Source organism: Paroedura picta, chromosome 15, assembly GCF_049243985.1.
Source record: "Paroedura picta isolate Pp20150507F chromosome 15, Ppicta_v3.0, whole genome shotgun sequence".
In the NCBI taxonomy this organism is placed as follows: domain Eukaryota; kingdom Metazoa; phylum Chordata; class Lepidosauria; order Squamata; family Gekkonidae; genus Paroedura; species Paroedura picta.
Genome location: NC_135383.1, coordinates 17746713 through 17764698, shown reverse-complemented (window position 1 = coordinate 17764698; position 17986 = coordinate 17746713). Strand labels below are relative to the sequence as shown.

The window sequence follows — 17986 nt, the reverse complement described above, 5'->3', positions numbered from 1 at the left end:
AGGCTTTCTCCAGGGTTTTGTGAAACCTTGGGGTTTCTTGACAGCCCAGGAAGGATTTCCTGAATGGGTGGGAGTTAATTATTAAATTTTAACTGGGACACCTTGGAGGGCCCACAGTCAGACTGTGCTGAGGCAGCTGCATTGGTTGCCAGTTCTGGCCAGGATCAACTATAAGGTTTTGGTTTTAACCTTTAAGAACATTCAAGGCTTGGGCCCTACTTGAGGGACCGCTTGTCTCCTTATGCCCCCTGCAGGGTGCTAATCTGCTGGCGATCCCTGGCCCCAAGACAATTCACCTGGCCTCAACCCAGGCTAGGGCCTTTTTGGTCCTGGCCCCTACCTGGTGGAATGAGCTCCCAGAAGAGCTGAGGGCCCTGTTGGAGCTTTCACAGTTCCACAGGGCCTGTAAGGCAGAGCACTTCCGCCAGGTCTTTGGGTGAGGCCAGGGCTAAAATCAATTGGGCCCCTCTGAGGGATCAGGTCCTCGCATTAACACCTGAAACTCCCATCTTGAGTGGCTGCCTGGGAGGGGGAGGGTCTGAGAGTTTTCACCATCTGGCTGCATTGTTGGGGGTCTGTCGAATGGGTTTTATTTGTACACCTCCATGAGTCTTTCGAGAGGTGGCGGTACAGAAATCTAATGATAAATATAAATAAAGTTTGCTGTCACACTGATAGGCCTGTCTTCCATGAATCTGCCTGTTTAGAGCTAAAGCTTTTAAATGAGTCCCTTGCCTTCCCTGGCATCTGATCTTTAGAAAATGCTCAGTCACCATTCTTACTGCAGGTGGGCTTGGAGCACCTTCTAGAAGCAATATAAATCATCTTGGAGGGACAGGACACATACCAGTCTGTCTCGCTGCCTTTAGAGACAGGGAATGCACACAAGAGTCCTTCTCTGCCAGGGAGAAAGAGAGGAAGATGACAAAGGCCAGGAAAACAAGAGGAGGAAACCGTGACAGAATGCGCAGGGGAAACACATGGTGAAAGGAAAGGGAAGCAACCTCAGAGGAACCCTGGTTTGCAACTGTACAGTGATTTAATGCTTGTTGTTGCTTTCCAGTTTGGCCATCTCTGCTGCATAAGTAGGCTAGACAGTGGCTCATCTTGCGCTTAAACCCCCTGGATGCAGAAGTTGCAGGAACCAGCAGCTTTCCAGTAAGGCTGCCAGCCAATGAAATATGCCCAAGCAGTCGTGCCACCTCCTGCCATGTTGCAGAAGAGAAACAAGGGGTCAAAGCTGCCAGATAAAGGCTGGCTGGATGATAACCAGACCCCTGGGGAAACGGGTGCAATGGGACCAGAAAAGACAGCAAGGTGTCAGGATGGACTGGGAGGAAGGGGCCCCACAGATCAGATTCTTTAATGAGTGCTCTTTAACTGATTGTTTGGAGGGCATCCTCCTGTCCGCCTTCCAAGCAATGAGTACTTACATTGTAGAGGCCCCTTTTTTCTTTGGGCTCCTATACTGGGGAAAGTGAGTCCCTCCCTCAAACAAAATGTCATCAATTGGCAACCTCTAGAGCAGGCACCAAACCTGGGCTTTATCTTGGCCTCCTTTCCCTGGCTCCACAAAGCAAGCCTGGGGGGGGGGGGGAAATACAGTCCTTCTTCTCTGCAACTTCAGCAAAAATTCTGGTTCACAAACCTAGTTCTCTTTCCCCTTGACTCCTGCACCGTTCCCCTTTCTCAGCTTTGAAGAAGAAGAAGAGTTGGTTCTTATATGCCGCTTTTCCCTACCCGAAGGAGGCTCAAAGCGGTTTACAGTCACCTTCCCATTCCTCTCCCCACAACAGACACCCTGTGGGGTGGGTGAGGCTGAGAGAGCACTGATATCACTGCCCGGTCAGAGCAGTTTTATCAGTGCCGTGGCGAGCCCAAGGTCACCCAGCTGGCTGCATGTGGGGGGAGCGCAGAATCGAACCCGGCATGCCAGATTAGAAGTCGGCACTCCTAACCACTACACCAAACTGGCTCTCTTTCATCCCTGCATCTCATCCTGCACACCTCTACCCTGCTGGCAGCTGAGTCAGTCAATCTAGGAGATTCGTAGTTTACTCTGAGGTTTGAAGTGGAATTTCTGGGGTTTGGCCTGTGAGAGTGGGACACATTCTAGCCTAGGACTCTGGGCATCTTCAGAGACTTTTTTTCAGGCACAGAAGGCAACAGAAATGGCCAACATCAGGATTGGCTGACTGTATGCAGCATCTGGATTGGCCAGGCCCAGTAAGAATGCTCAGAGCTTTGTCTTCTGCTTTTGCTGTGGGGCTCAAAAGGCAGACGTGTGATGCTGGCAACTCACTTTCAACATGAACTTGTTAGGTGATGAGTCTGACAAGAATGAACCCATCTAAGCATCTATCTGCCCAGATCACTGGGCATAAGGCTGAATATAAACGGATGATCCTTCTTGGACAAACAACTGCTGAACCAATGAAAGGTAATTAACTGGTGCAACCTTGCTGACCTTCAGCCAACAGCCAACAAAGCAACAGGTCAAGAGGGGCCACAGAGGTCTTTTATGGAGTTGCTTTTCATTTTCCACTTTCCTTTCCAGGGGAAGGGGTGGGAACTGATGACAACACTGGGAAGGAAAGCAGGTTGAAGCCTTTAAAAACTGCATAGAATTTCTGCTGCATTTTTGGAAGCTGTTGCCTACTCCACATGTGATTAGTGATCTGCTTCTATTGGGGATGCTTGTTTAAAGGGATGTCTCCTGTTCCCCAAAAGCCAGTAACAAGAGCCAGGCCTTGTAGATGACGGACAGAATTATTTAAATTTCTTTGGGAGTGGTCACCAGCCAACACATCTGACTCCTTGTGAACAGGCCCCTGAGAATATCTCGGAGTCAAAGTCTCTAAGTGAAGTCATTTTCTTGGTGGATGAATTTATTTTATCTAAAATGCTTACAACCACAAAGGAGGCTTTTTGGGATGCCTAGTGGCGGGTTATCTTGCTTAACTTTTGACTTTTGTCTAAGGCAGCTACAATCACAAAGTGGCTACTGAAGGAGGTGGAGCCAACCACAAAAATGTCAGATAAATGAGGTTATTTAAAAGTGATAGTAGTTCCTCAGCATGGTGAGGAGTCAGTGGGAGAGCCAGCATGGCGTAGTGATTAAGTGGAGCGGCCTCTAATCTAGAGAACTGGATTTGATTCCGCACTTCTCCACATGCAGCCAGCTGGGTGACCTTGGGCTAGTCACAGTTCTCTTAGAGCTGGTTTAGCAGAGCAGTTGTTTTAGAGCTCTCTCTACTTTACAGGGTTTCTGTTGTCAGGAGAGGAAGGAAAATGCATTTATAAGCCACTTTGGGATTTCTTCAGATAGTGAAAAGCAGGATATAAGAGCCCAGCTCCTCTTCTTCAACATTTCAGACAGAAGCTCTGCTCAGTGAGAAGCCTTTAAAAATAACACTGTTTAAAATGTGTTCTTGCACACGCACAAAATAAATGTGCCTATTGTACTGGCTAAAAAGAAACCCTTCATCATGCAGGAAGTTTAGAATCACAGGATCACAGAGTTGGAAGGGACCTCCAGAGTCATCTAGTCCAACCCCCCTGCTCAAGACAGGAAATTCACAACTACTCGCCTACTCACAGTGACCCCAGTTCCATTCTAACACACTTATGCAAAAGAAAGAGAGAAAATATGTTTATTCTCCTGGCCGTCTCCACTGCACAATTCCTTCTCTTGTGAGCCCCACTGTTAATCTGAACAGGGACAGTTGGTGCTAAAGCGCTGCTAAGAGCTCCTTGAGTGTGTGCAGAGAGAGATTATAGCCAGATTTCGACAGGAACACTTTGAAGAGTGAACAAAATGAGACATTGTCAACTTCTGCCTGAACGATAAAAATACATTAAAACTACACTAAAACAAAGAACAATCTGATGTCAGTGGAAGTTCCAGTTAGGTGCATTAAGCATTTTACCCGTGCAGCCTAATCTTGTTTCATCTGAAGCCCAGTACCATGTGTTTAGTAGAATGACCTCTCCATTATTTGCACAGGTAAAGTACCCTACACAAAGCCAGTGTCAGCATTAGACCCCTCTTGGCCCCTTCTTTCTAATGCATTAGACCCCTCTTGACTTCTTCTTTCCCAGTTCTGAAGGGCCTGCAAGACCGAGCTTTTCTCCTAGGTCTTTGGTTGAGGCCAGGGACAGTAAGATCTGGGCCCATCCCAGTGATAGCCAGGTCATCAGCCACCAATGTGTGTTCTCCTGGAGGTTATTCTTGTAGCCTGTGAGTGGGGAAGATTGAGGTAATGTTGCCGTCAAGGGTGGGGTTTAATGGGTTTTTAATGGGGCTTTTATGATTGTTGGAGTTTTCTGAGGGTTATTGTTATCCTCCACAGTCCACTATGTGGGAGTGGTAGCATATGAATGAATGAATGAATGAATGAATGAATGAATGAAGGAAGGAAGGAAGGAAGGAAGGAAGGAAGGAAGGAAGGAAGGAAGGAAGGAAGGAAGGAAGGAAGGAAGGAAGGAAGGAAGTGTTGCTGTGTGCCATGGCCCCTAAGGGCAACGTGCAAGGGATCCCTAATTCACAGCATTTTTGCTTTTTGTTGTCCAGTTGGGTAGCTGTTTTGTTTCTATTTATTTTATTACCGTCTTTCCTTGCTTGATGACAAGTCAACTTGGTCTACCAGATGAAAAAGAAGCATTCAGGACATGGATTATAATGCTATCAGGCTGTAGGGCAGGGTGTATGCCTAAAACCCTGAGAAGATGGCGGATTAGAATCACTGCCGACCTTTTCAGGAGATTTGTGCAGCTACCTTTCCGCAGTCGCAGTCCAGGAAAAGCTGGAAAAAGATCCGCCTGGACATGTCGTGCCTTATGATCTCTCGGGCATCGTTGGCACACTGGAGGAGGTGCTTCAGTAGCTCCTGGAACATGTCACTGGTGAAGTTTTTGATGTAAGAAAAGACATACTGTGAAAGGGAGAAGAAGGGCAGAGAAGTTTAGTCTTCTTAGCCACTCTTCTCTCAACTTTCTTGGCCCACCAAGGGTCCTCCCTCCCCCCCACAATGAAGTCATTGCCAGAGGTCACAGCTCCACCCTAAAAACATATGTTCACTTTCAGTTTTCTCTACTGCCGATCACCCTATTTACCGAAAGTCACGTTTCCTTCTCCAAGGTAGCTTGGTTACGCAGACCGAAGCCAGCTGTTACTGAATCATCTCAAGAGTGTTCTTTGCTGATTTATTTGACTTTGCTTGTTGGCATACAGTGCCACTCCCCGAGCATTTGAGAGTGGCATATTATAATGGAAAGAGCTAATTGAAATACTATATAATTTCAAAATGTGGATTAAAAATTACCTGTAACAGCACAAATCCTCCAGTTCTCAGGATCAAATCCGAAATCAGACTACGCTAATCTACAGGACAATGCAAACAGGGTGTGGGGGAGGAATTATAGCTGTGCCTCATAAGGAGCACGCTGCATCTCAGTGCTGCCACTGAAAAGGCTCTGTCAGACAAACACACCCCCTGCCCTTATTCTCAGTAGGTAGCCTCTGTGTCCAGGTGGTTTTATGGCTTGCTTTTAAAATCTTTTAGGCCGAGGATTGTTTTGTGCAGCCAGTTTTATCCGGCGTGAAGGCTTGTGTTCAGTTTTTTTTTACTCTTGGATGGGTATTATTCGGGATGTTTTATATCTCTTTAATGTTTCTCTTTTGTGATGAATACTGCTTTTGTTAGTCATCTCGGGGGAAATGGTAGAGGCGCAGGGTTTAAATACGCCAAGCAAACAACCGTTTCCTTTCTGCTCCATGGCAGTGTATGGCGTGGCCTCATCCTGCATGATCTATGTCCATGTGACCTGAGACGGGCGGCAGCAAGGGATTTGGGGAAGACTGCAAATCACTATGGATCCCGTTTTTTTATAAAGAGGACAAAAGGAAGTGACTTTGGAAACTAGTTTCAGCTAATCTTCTGACACTGAGAACACCATCCAAAGGAGATTTATTGGGAGCTTGGGTCAGGGAGACACTTTAAGCTCCAGATTTATCACTGGGTGAGTTTTTAATGGGCAAAAAGAGACAGGCATTCTAAAAAGGTAGTCTGACTAGTGTAAAGGACTTGAAATGTCAAGGAGGAGCTACAGCCGCAGCCTGTGGGCTGAGTTATTACAGTGGGTTTCCCCATTCTGCCAATGTGGGTGGGAGGAAAAATGGACCAACACAACACCACAGTAGGGTAGGGCATCCCTACCATTTTCAAAGGTGCAGAGAACAGATGGTGGCCCCTTGATTTCCCTGCCTGTGTGGAATGCCCATGGTTGACAGCAAGAAAGACTGGTACCGGCTGCCCACAGGCAAACTATTCCCACCACACTCTCTTTGAGTTCCTGTAGGCCAGCACCACCTATAGAACCCCTCCTCCATCACTCATAAGAGCAATGAGGCTAAGCTAATTATTGGTACAGAATGCTGTTCCAAGATCGAAGTAAGGCCAGGAGATTGAGGAGAAGCAACCCACTTCTGAATGCCCAGCACAAGACAACGAGAGCAGCACTAGCTGGGTCACTAGGGTCACTAGCACTCAAGTCTGCTGCGCAGACCCCACCTGCCTACTCTGGGAGCTCTCCTGGGTCCTGCAGAGCCACAGCTTGCTTCCTGCGCTGGCTGCTTCTGCTGGACAATTCCAAGAGGTCTTTTGTATTTTCAACCAGCCTGATGAAGAGTTCTGGGGAACTAGAAAGCCTACATTCACTATTTTGGGCAGTTTTATCTGGTCCTAATTTTTTAAAATTATACATTGCTTGTGTGGTGGCGGTAATGGAAAGTGCCACCAAGTCACACCTAACATGGTGGCCCCGTAAGGTTAAGGGTGGTTCAGAGTAGCAACCTCTAACCTGGAGAATAAGAGTAGCAACCTCTAACCTGGAGAACCTCCACATGCAACCAGCTGGGTGACCTTGGGCCATCACAATTTTCTTAGAGCTCTCTCAGCCCCACCTACCTCACAAAGTGTCTGTTGTGGGGAGAAGAAAGAAAAGGTATTTGCAAGACTCCTTTGAGTAGTGAAAAGTGGGTATCAAAAAACAGCTCTTCTTCAAGGGATATGCCATTGCCTTCCTCTGTGTCATGCCCCTGGTGCTTCTTGGAGGTCTCCCATCCAAATAATAGCCAGGGTGGACCCTACTTAGCTTCCAAGATCTGATGAGGCTGGGCTTACCTCAGCTACCTAGGTCAGAGTTGCTATTTGTGTTCAGAAGGCCATTGTTCTTTTCGCTCAAATCCATCCTACTCTGCTAACTCATTGGCCATTGGAAGAAAATTCTGTATTCTTTGGACTAGTTCTTTTTTTCCCCAGTCATCTTCTGCACTGTCACTGGACAGATAAACGAGGCTCTCTGGCCTCTTTGCAGTAACCTGTTCCCCACCTACTGCCGTTTGTGGTTTGGGGTCTGCCTGCTGGCAAAACGGGCTCTGGCTCTGAAGCTACAATAAAGCAGGAGTCTTCAAGTTGCCCCGAGGCTCCTTGTGAATCATACTGCAGCTATGGTCCCAGTCTTCATCTAAGCATGTTGCTAGTCATTCCCAGAGACGTGTTTAGAACTACAGAGTCAGTTACTTGACTCAAGTAATAAATAGGCTTTTCCAAATGCCGATGATTCTGGATGATTAGGAGCAAGCACTTTGAGGAGGAATTTTCAAACGTATCACTGCAGACTTAAAACAAGATGACACGTTATCTTTCAAAAAATAGCTTTAGAACCCGTTTCTCTACAGAGCATGAAATGGATGACCTTCAAAAGCAAGGGGCTGAGACTTGGCATAACTCCATTCGTCTCTATTGGAGCTGGGATCTTTGTAGACTAACACTGGCTATTTTCTTTTATAACTACTCAAGGTGATGCTGCAGAGCCTCCTCTGGGATATTGCAGCCCTGTGGACTGGCTAACAGAATTTCAGCTCCAAAAACAGATGCTGCAGGAGCTGCGCTAATTGTGCAATAATGACGGTGCCGGCGGAAGACCAGGATGGGGAGGGTGTCTCCTGAGTGCAGCAAGTGGGAAATCTTAATTCATTGGTGACCTAGAACTGCTAGACTCACTTGAGCTCCAGGCTCACTATTTGGAGGTATTTCTCCAAAGGTATAATAAAAACCTATGACACAATTGTTGTCAGTGATAGAATCTGTTGCTCAAACGTCCCCAGGCAATTCAGCCTGGAAATAAGCAGACCCTTGTTCTGGCACCAGATGGGTAGGACTGCCAGCTCCAGGTTCAGAAACACCTAGAGAGTTGAGAGTGGAGCCTTGGGAAGGTGGTGTTTTTGGGGGGAGAGATCTCATCATGGCAGCCTTTCTCAACTTCTTTTTACCATTGAAAACCCCCTAAAACATTCTTCAGGCTTCGAGAAACCCCAGAAGTGGCACGATTGTGCAGAATATGGTTGGGTAGCAGAGCTGTGGACATGCCCATCCAGGGCCCCTCCCCTCCCCACCCCCTCCAGGGCCATCGTTGGCTTGGGGGGGGGGTCAACATGACTATATATATATGACTTATTTGGGACACCCTTTCAGGGCCATCAAGAAACCCCAGGGTTTCCCAGACGCCTAGCTGAGAAAACCTGCATTAGGGTATCGTGCCATATAGTCCCATTTTCTCCAGGAGAAGTGGAATAAGTATTTAAAAAATAAATAGTAAATAAGCAATCCGTGTCACCTGGAGATCAGATGTACTTCTGAGGGGGTTGGGGTTCCAGATCCCACCTGGAGGTTGGCAACCCTATGGCTGAAACTGTCCTGAGACAGCATACAAGGAGGCTGGATCCTCCTGGTGTTACACTGGATGGGAGAGTAACAAAAGGGTGGAACTCATGCTGTGATAGAGTGAAATCTTCAGGTTTGTAATCCTGGGTTGGACCTTGTTAGTGCTCCTGCAGAGTCTGGGAGCTGCTTGCAGGGGAAAACTTTTATGCACGAGCAGTGCTTAGTCTTCCTACCAACCACTGGTTTGCTTCTAAATGTCCTCCCCTTGGAAATGGACTCTGACTGGGCCCTTGTAATGGCAAATTGACACGGGTATCTGAGAAGGCCAAGCTCCTCTCTCTTCTGCCAATCCTCCCCCTTTCTTCCTGAGTCCCCAGTGCTTTAGCAAGCAGGGGGATGAGACCTGGTGTTTGCCAAGGGAGTGCCGCTCTTAGAGCAGAACCAGATGTGATGGTGGCTTCCCATGTCACTCTTGATCAAAGGACGTTGCATTGAGTCTCACCTCAGCAAATTCCTCTTCGTTTACTTTCACCTCTAATGTCCCTATGGCCTCCAGAGCCCTGGCATAGATTCCTGTGGTAAAGAAAGGAATATGATGGTCAGTGCTAAGCAGCATCTTGGGAAAATTGGGCGGTATTCTGCCCCTCTAGCATGGGAAACTCTTCCTTCTTCAGGAAGGAGGCAAAGGAGAAATTCCATAATGGATGCACAATGATAAATTGGATCTAATAGATTTGAGAAATATTGGGCCATGGAATTCTGAGTAAAAGAGAGCAAAGATTAATGTTTTGCGTGTCATCCTTGCTCTCCCATCTTTTTTGATATCTCTCCCCCAGCAAGGAGTACTTTACATCTTTAAAATCATCTTCCCTGAAGCGATTTTTTATGCTAGCGAGGCTAAACCTCCTACCAACAGCAGTGACTAAAGGTTGATATGCTAAAATCCGATATGCCGACAGACTCTGCTCATGTCCTGCCAAGAAACCTGAGTCAGTGGAACACGTTCTCCTCCTTTGTGAGCAACACAATCATCTTAGAGAACGCTACATATATCCTCTCATGCGGGCAAGCAAGATTCACGGTCCCTCGACAATAGTGCACTCTCTTTTACTGGATCACAATCCTCAAGTAACCAAAGGCATTGCAAAATTCCTCCACGGGAATTTCTCCAAGTGATCTGGGATGTGAATTGCTTTGTCTTTTATATAGATGTTTTGCTATGATTATGCCAATAAAGGTGTTTGACTTTGACTTTGAAATGCTTTTCCATAGGCTGTGGTTAAAGGGAGATACCGAAACATATCTGTGGAACAAGGGCTATGTGCCTGCCATCTGGGTGAACCAGAAACAATTACACATATACTATTAGTCTGCCCACTCTTCTTCAGGCAGCAGTCACACCTCATTAGGCTCATCTTGCAAAACCAAAAGGATCTAACTGTAGATGTGACATGGTATTTATTAGCCGATAAAATCCCGGAAATAATAGAGCATGTTGCGAAATTTTTAGCTGCTGTTTAAACGGAGGGAGATTCAGACACATTGACTGAGACCTTGATTATGCATTACTCTTATATTTCTTAATCGGCGGAATTTCTTAAGTTTTGGTATTTGGCAATGATTGGCATTTCATATTTACTATTCAATTTTATTTTTAGTATGCCAACAAAGGTACTGTACTGCATGGGGGAAATTCTGCCTTCACTTCTCAAGGTATAGGAGTCTCATTTTGCTTCTCTGCATTTGGCCACCCTTCCCAGAAACAAGCAGCTTTCGGGACAGGGGGCTGGCCTGCAGCACACAACCCGCTGGAGAGATGCAGCAGAAGGAGCGTGGCTCGGCTCCATTGCAATCACAGCAAAGGAGCTGCCCTCTTTGGCCTCACTTTGCTCCCACCAGCTCCCTGAAGGGGAGGCCAAACCATCCCACTGGAAATGCTCCTTGCAGCGCTGTTCTCCTTCTACCCTGCTCTTCTCCAAAGGAGCCCAGAGTGAAGGCTGTCTCACTTAATTGTCACAACAAGCCCAAGGGATGGGTTAGGCTGTGAGAGCATGTCTGACTCAGGGCCGGATGCAGATATGGACTAGGCTCTTTCAGGTTGAAGCCTGGCACTGACTCATCCTTTGGACAGGACTTGTGAATGGGGATTTCTGCTTGCTTAAAGGGTTCAGTTGCCGTTGGGCTCCCAGCACTGTGTAATGGCCCTTGCCTGTGTAAACAACAGTGCCTGGTTGGCTATAAACATGCAGGGTGGTGGCTTTTCATTCCCTGTCCGCAAGGCAACTGATGCTGTTTAACAAGCCAGCTGGTCTAAGGCAGCCCTGGGAACACTGGATGCAACAACTACGTGGTTCTGTTTTCTTTCTAAGTAGAGAGCCACGAATTTAGTGGAATCCCTGAAGGATCGTCTCCACCCACAGACCCCAGCCCAAGTGCTGAGATCAACAGAAAAGGCCTTTCTACTGGAACCCGATTTGTCTGATTGGCAGGAAGAAGGAGAGTAGTTTTTTTTCATACCCTGCTTTTGTCTACCTTAAGGAATCTCAAAGCGTCCTTTCCCTTCTGAAATGCTTTGATACGATCGCTGGAGCTGGAATTTGAGTGAAAGCTCTTTGATTGCATTTTATTATCTCGTCTGACTTTTATTTCATGGGAGTTTTTAAAAGTTGTTAGCTGCCAAGAGTCTCTGCTAGGCTGAACAGCAGCATACAAATTAACCGCGGCACATAAACGGCACCAGAGCATGTTTCTGTGTTATCAGCAATGGGAGCAGGGGAGTGGGTGGTTTGGTCTGAGAAGCGTCATTTCTAAAGTTGTTCAGATCCTCAAAAGGCCATTGAGGTCAGGTGCAAAGTAACCACCGTCAAAGATCGAACATCACGCTCAAGGTCTAGAAAGAAAACACCGGTATTTCTGTGGGATTTCTTGGGAGGAAATGCAGGACGCTACTGCCACGGGGAAGCACAAGTCAAATTATTCTCCCTTCGGCTGTCAATGAGAGAAGCCCCGGCAGAGTTCATTTACTGCTTGTTTCTGAAGACATTCATGGGCAGTAAATTATCTTTATGAACCCATAAAGCAAGACGCTAGGCCTGTTTAGCACATTGGGTCTTGCTAAATGGGAGTCTCCAAGAAGCCAAGATGGGGCTGCACACATGAAAGTGCTTTGGAATAAGGGCAGGCAACAGATGACCCCAAACTGCCAAGGAAGCATTAACTATTTTCTCTCCCTGGCAGACTAGCAATGACGCCTTTTGCCTTACTTTGGACCCCTGGTTGGGAATTCCTGCTGTAAATCAACCTTTCTCAACTTTTTTTACTGTTGAGAACCCCTTAAACATTTGTCAGGCTTCGAGAAACTTCAGAAGTGGCATGATCATGCAGAGTATGGTTGGGAAGCAGAGCTGTATACATGCTAACCTTTCCCTTCCCATGACCCTCATCATTGGCTATTTTGGGGTGGGGGGCAGGTCAACATGACCATATATGTTCACACTAAATGTTTACAAAATTGACAAAATATACAAAAAATTAATTCGCTCCCACCCACTAGGGACACCCTTCCAGGGCCATCAAGAAACCCTGGCTGAGAAAGTTTGCTGCAAATCATGAGTATATACATGCTGGCTAACAGATGCCTGGGGGTAGCTGGTCTCTGCCTTCCTCAGGAGCTCTCCCAGGTCCTGACCCTCATCCTGCTCCCAGATCCAGCTGATGGATGCCACCCATTCTGGCTCGGGCTCTTCTAAGCTGTACTCTGTTCCCCACCAAACCAGCCTCTGGGGTGGATTGAGCAAGGGACTGGTGAAGTCAATGGTGCAGACTGAAGTCAGGCTACCTAACTACCAGCATGGTGTAGTGGTTAGGTGTGGACTTCTAAACTGGCGAGCCGGGTTTGATTCTGCACTCCCTCACATGCAGCCAGCTGAGTAACCTTGGGCTAGTCCCAGAACTGATAAAGCTGTTCTGATCGAGCAGGAATATCAGGGCTCTCTCAGCCTCACTTACCTCAGGGTGTCTGTTGTGGGGAGAGGAAAGGGAAGGTGATTACCTGTGTTTTCTTTTAGCTTTGGAAGAAATCCTCAGGAGCATAGGCTGAGCAACCAAAGAACAATACGTGTAGCAACAGCATTAGTATTACCTTCTGTGATGTCAGTGGGCAAAGTGTGGATATCCAAAAATGACTTCAGGGCACTTTGGATCTGTAAATCGAAGAGATGGTTTTAGGAGCTGGCTCTATAAGAGCCCACTTTGCCCTGACTAGAAAAGATGCAAGAGATGTGATAGCAGATCTCCTGATGTCTCCCATTTAATTTAGTAGCAGAAATGCTAAAGGAGGATGTGCGCTGACCTGGATGGGCCAGGTTTGCTCCATCTCATCAGATCTTGGACGCTAAGCAGGATTGGCCCTGGTTAATATTTGGTTGGGAGATCTCCAAGGAAGCCCAGGGTCATTATGCAGAATCAGGCAATGATAAGCCACATCAATTAGTCTCTTGCATTTAAAACCTTGTAAGTCGGGTGGGATTTTACAGTCACATGCACACACATGGTGGGACAGCAGCCTCTAATCCAGGAAGCTGGGTTTGATACCCCACTCCTCCTCTGCATGCGGTCATCCAGGTGACCTTGGGCCAGCACTGTTCTCTCTCAGCCCCACCTACCTCACAGGGTTTCTGTTGTAGGGAGAGGAAGGGAAGGCAATTGGAAGCCACCCTCAGGTACTGAAAAGTGGGGTGTAAAAACCTACTCTTCTACTCTTTCCTGCTCCCCTCTGGCAGTGGTAACCCTGTAAGGGTAAAAGAGCAGGCAATCCTTGAAGCCTGATTCCTACTTGAGAAAGGATCAAATCCTCTCTGGCCAGATTTGAATCACATATGCTAGCAACTGATTTAACAGAAATGAAAGATATTGCTAGATCCAGCTATGGATCTCTTGGGGTGGATCCAACAATCTTCTGAGGAGTCTTCCTCCAACCTTAAAGGGGAGAGAGAAAAAACGATGTCCTAAGTATTGCCCTGATTGTTAATTAATTATGAAGACCAGACAGTCTTAAAGCTAATATCACAAAGGCTGGAAAACCACGATGTTCAGTCAATGGGCTCATCAATCTATAGGTTATGCTCACCTAGTTGTTGGGATTTCACCTTGTCCTATAAATCAGTGCCAATTAACTTACATGTACTAGATAAGGGGTAGTCAACCTGTGGTCCTCCAGATGTCCATGGACTACAATTTCCATGAGCCCCTGCCAGCATTTGCTGGCAGGGGCTCATGGGAATTGTAGTCCATGAACATCTGGAGGACCACAGGCTAACTCCCCCTGTACGAGATGACTACCCTCTTTAAAAAGCCTTTCTTTTTGCATGGCTAAATATCTTTCATCTGAACTTGTCTAGGGGCTGATTTTTCCAAATTCCATTTAATGAAAGAACTTCTTTGCATGGATGCAATGTCCTGGATACCCTGCCGCATTTCCTGTTTGGTTCTCCTAAGTTTTTGATGTATCAGCATTCCCTAAGCTATTATAGGAAGACACTGAAATATGATTGTGCAGAAGAGAAGCAGCTGGTTAAAATGAGGTTGAGTGAGAAAGACCGATCAATTAGGTTTGGGCTAGCTGACATTTTGTTGGCTGTTTTAAGAATAAATCTCCCATTGATGGAGACTGTGGGTACCAAAGAAGGTACTATTATTGTCATCCTAGGTGCCCTTGTCTGTGAACTTTATTCATTATTAACTTACATTTTATATACCAAGAAAGGTTTTCAGAATCCGAAACTATTGCCCCGATTTACCATCATAAGCGGGATCTGTGAGCTGATATCCAGCGTCCATTCTCTGAACTGAATTGCCAAGGCCTTCTTGCGCATAGCTTTCACCCGGCGTTTGATCTCATCTACCTGCTCCCTCTGCTTGCGCTTTTCCTTGACCAACACCTTCAGCTGGGCTAGCCTATATGGGTTCAGGTAGAACTGGGGTTAGGGCAGGATTTTCAGAACAACTTTACTGTTAGGGATATTTCCCCCTCCTTTTGTGCTCTAAGGATAGGGTGGATAGTCATCTGACAGAAATGCCGATTTTATGAACTTGGGCAGATTGTGAGTGGGCAGGCAGGATGGGATGTGCCAGTGTTTGTCTCTTGTGGCCCTTCCTTGCACACCCAGGGAATTTCTGATCACCAGTGTGGGATGGTAGGTGAATTTCCTCCAGGCCAGGCTGGATTCTGGAGACTTTTGGTGATGGGGATTACTTGGGCATGAAATTGGGGTCACTGTGGGTGGGTAGGTAGTTGTGAGTTCCTGCACTGTGCAGGGGGTTGGACTAGATGACTCGGGAGATCCCTTCCAACTATGATTCTCTCATAAAAGATGAGGCAGGTCCCTGGTCTGATCCAGAAAAATGCTTCCTGCATTCTCAAGAGTGCATGAGCATGAATGTTAGTTGCCACCGGTGGAGTCGTGCCACCATTTCTGTGTGAGAAATTGTTCTGGGCGCCTCTCTTGTGGGACCAAGCAATCCTCCAGCAATCATTGTCTTTGATTCCCTGTTGGCATCTTAAAGAGAAGATACCCTTGGGATGGCTCTGCTGAAGAACCCCCAGGAGGAAGTCAAGGGCTGCCCCCCCCCTTCAGAAATCTCTCTCCCAGGACCTTTACATTTTGCACTCACTTGTTCAGTGTTGTCTCTGGCACCTGGGCTTTCAGCTCTTCGGTGACTGCCTTAATCCCTCTGACGTAGGGATCTGGCGGAGCAGAAACGGCGTAGGAAGGGTTACACCTCATCAAGTACTCTCCCAGGAAATTAATGGGGTCAAATTCGCAGGGCTGCTCAGGCTCTGCTTCTAACACCTTCTTCCTCTCGGCCACCTTTAACAATTTCTCCACACCGGGCACTAAGGTTGGGAGGAGTTTATCCAGCAAGTAAGCCCGAGTCTCCAGCGTCATGGCCTCTTCATCAAACCATTCTCTGGACAGACTGTCCGGGGGCACTTTCTTCTCCACCTTTTCTTGCTGGGCCTTTTTCTTGTGGAGCATGCCCACTTTCACGTTCTGCAGGTTCAAAGCCCTCGGTTGCACGTTCTCATAGAAAATGGCCTTCCACCGGGCATCTGTCCTCGGAGACAGCGGCTGCTGCATCCCAACCTGTGGTCTTTGCTTTCCTCTTCTTGCCAACTGGTCCCAGATGGCCGTTGTCTCAGGATCGTTATAGGACTGCTTAGGCTCTTTTGCCATACTTCACTGTGCATATGTATATATAAAAAGGGAGACAGGTAGAAGGATTCTGGTTATCGTTCCCCCCTCCCAATCATTTTAGAAGACCACTTTTGAACAGTTTGATGGTGTCATTTTTCAGGACCTTATACACAAGGTAGAGAGTGTTGATAAAGAAAACCTTCCTTTCCTTTCCCAAAATACGAGGACACAAGGCTGTCTATTGAAGCTGATGGGCAGTAGATTCAGGATGGACAAAATGCTCCTTTACACAGGAAGTGATTACAATGTAGAATTCATTGCCGGAGGATGTAGCAATGGCTACAGACAGAGAGAGCCAACTAGTCTGGGAGTGGCAGGCAATATATCCAATTAATACTAAGAATAATAATAGGGGATTTGGTAGATTCATGGAGGACAAGTCTCAGTGGATACTACCCATGAGAAGAACCTCCACATTCAGAGGCAGTCAGCCTCTGAATCCCAGTGCCAGGAAGCAACACTGGGGGAAGACCCTGGCCTCTATGCCCTATGGTTGGCCCTCCAGAGGAACTGGTTGCCATACCACCCAGCCAGGAACACTATTACTTGCTAGATTTCCAAATGTGGGGCTATTAAAATCTTTGGGGCAGAGCTCCTCACCCAGATCAATACCCTAGCTTCTTTCCTTTCCTTGGGATTCCTTCCTTCTGTGTAAATACTTGATTTGGTAGCAAAACAAAGCTTTCTGTTCTTACCTTTTGGTGCAGCCCCCAAGAAAGGAGTTTCTTCTCCCCGTGACACTGCAGAGGCCTGGGAATTTAAGGCACACCCATACGATTATAGCTATCAAGAAACTTACAGGGGCATCCTGGGTCTCTGGCTCTTGCTGGGGAACTGATCTGCAGAATTTTACTCCAGTGTGTGTGTTCGATGTTGCTAAGCAACAATGCCAGGTGTTACCAGGCTCCTTCTGCCGCTCACAGAAGCGGGGAGGCATTTCCCATCTTGGCAGCTGGGAAGGGGGGGGGGGGAATGCCTATGTTTCCTTACTGCACTTGCATCACCAGGTTGTGAGCATTAAAACAAAGCCCAAAAAGAGAGCCACAGAAAGAGTAACAGAGCCGGAGGGTGGTGTTGCCCTTCGGTGTAGAATCAATGGAGGAGGCGGGAGGGGGGTAAGTGGCATCTGGTATCTCCCCCATCTAAAGTGAGGATTATGCCTGTTAGTGATTCTTCAAACAGCCTTGGGGAGCAGAGATGGAGTTTTGAGGCTGTAAATTGAATTATCTTCTAAGGCAGGCTCTCTCAACTAGGGTTTCATGAAACCCCGGCATTTCTTGATGGCCCTGGAAGGGTTTCCTGAATGGGTGAGGATTAATTCATTTTTAATATATATTTTTAAGATGTTCACTATTTATTGGATGAGATGACCATATATGGTCATGTCAGCCCCCTTCCCCGCTCCCCAAATGGCCAATGATGGGCCTGGAGGGAGTGGGAAGGGAAGAGCCCCAGGTGGGCATGTCCACAGCTCTGCTTCCCAACCATATTCTCCATGAGTGTGCCACTTCTGGGGGTTTTCGAAGCCTGACAAATGTTTCCAGAGTTTCTTAATGGTAAAGAAGTTGAGAAAGGATGATTTAAGGAAAAATCTATCAAAAGACAAAGGGACTTCAGCCGGCATATTCTGCAGGGATGATGGGGCAGAACTTCCCCAAGAAACTGTGCGTGGGGAGGTATAACCGAGCCTCTGGGCTACACACATACAGTTAGTTTGACAGTGTAATGACACTGTATAAGAACGATCAGATCGGTATAAGAACGATCAGATCCAAAGCACTTACCCTCCCACACACACACCTAATCTCTATGTATCAGCACACACAGCTTTAGAAACTCTCCTTGTTTTCAAGTGTATTTAGCTGTCTGGTGGAGGCGAGTGGCTCCTCTCACACGAGAACGGGTTTCTCATTGACCACAAAGAACTAATGGCACAGCTCTCCGGACCTCTGTGGGTTAACTGGGCCTGGAATAAGGGCAATTATTCCCAAGGATCTTTTGGGA

General features: G+C 47.0%; 1 protein-coding gene across 3 annotated transcripts in view; it reads right to left on the bottom strand.

Moving 5' to 3' along the window:
• Nucleotides 1-17986, bottom strand: part of EFCAB5 (EF-hand calcium binding domain 5) — a 44648-nt gene that overhangs the window by 21030 nt on the left and 5632 nt on the right. Inside the window, exons 4-9 of one of the 3 annotated variants that reach the window (XM_077311294.1) lie at nucleotides 16678-16732; nucleotides 15399-15967; nucleotides 14525-14681; nucleotides 12868-12928; nucleotides 9229-9299; nucleotides 4779-4934 (exon numbers count right to left, since the gene is read on the bottom strand). In XM_077311294.1, coding sequence (XP_077167409.1) covers nucleotides 4779-4934; nucleotides 9229-9299; nucleotides 12868-12928; nucleotides 14525-14681; nucleotides 15399-15961 — 1008 coding nt within the window. In that variant the 5' untranslated portion in view covers nucleotides 15962-15967; nucleotides 16678-16732. Of the gene's footprint in view, nucleotides 1-4778; nucleotides 4935-9228; nucleotides 9300-12867; nucleotides 12929-14524; nucleotides 14682-15398; nucleotides 15968-16677; nucleotides 16829-17986 lie in introns of those variants that run through there. The other 2 variants (XM_077311296.1, XM_077311295.1) reach the window with 2 other exon arrangements.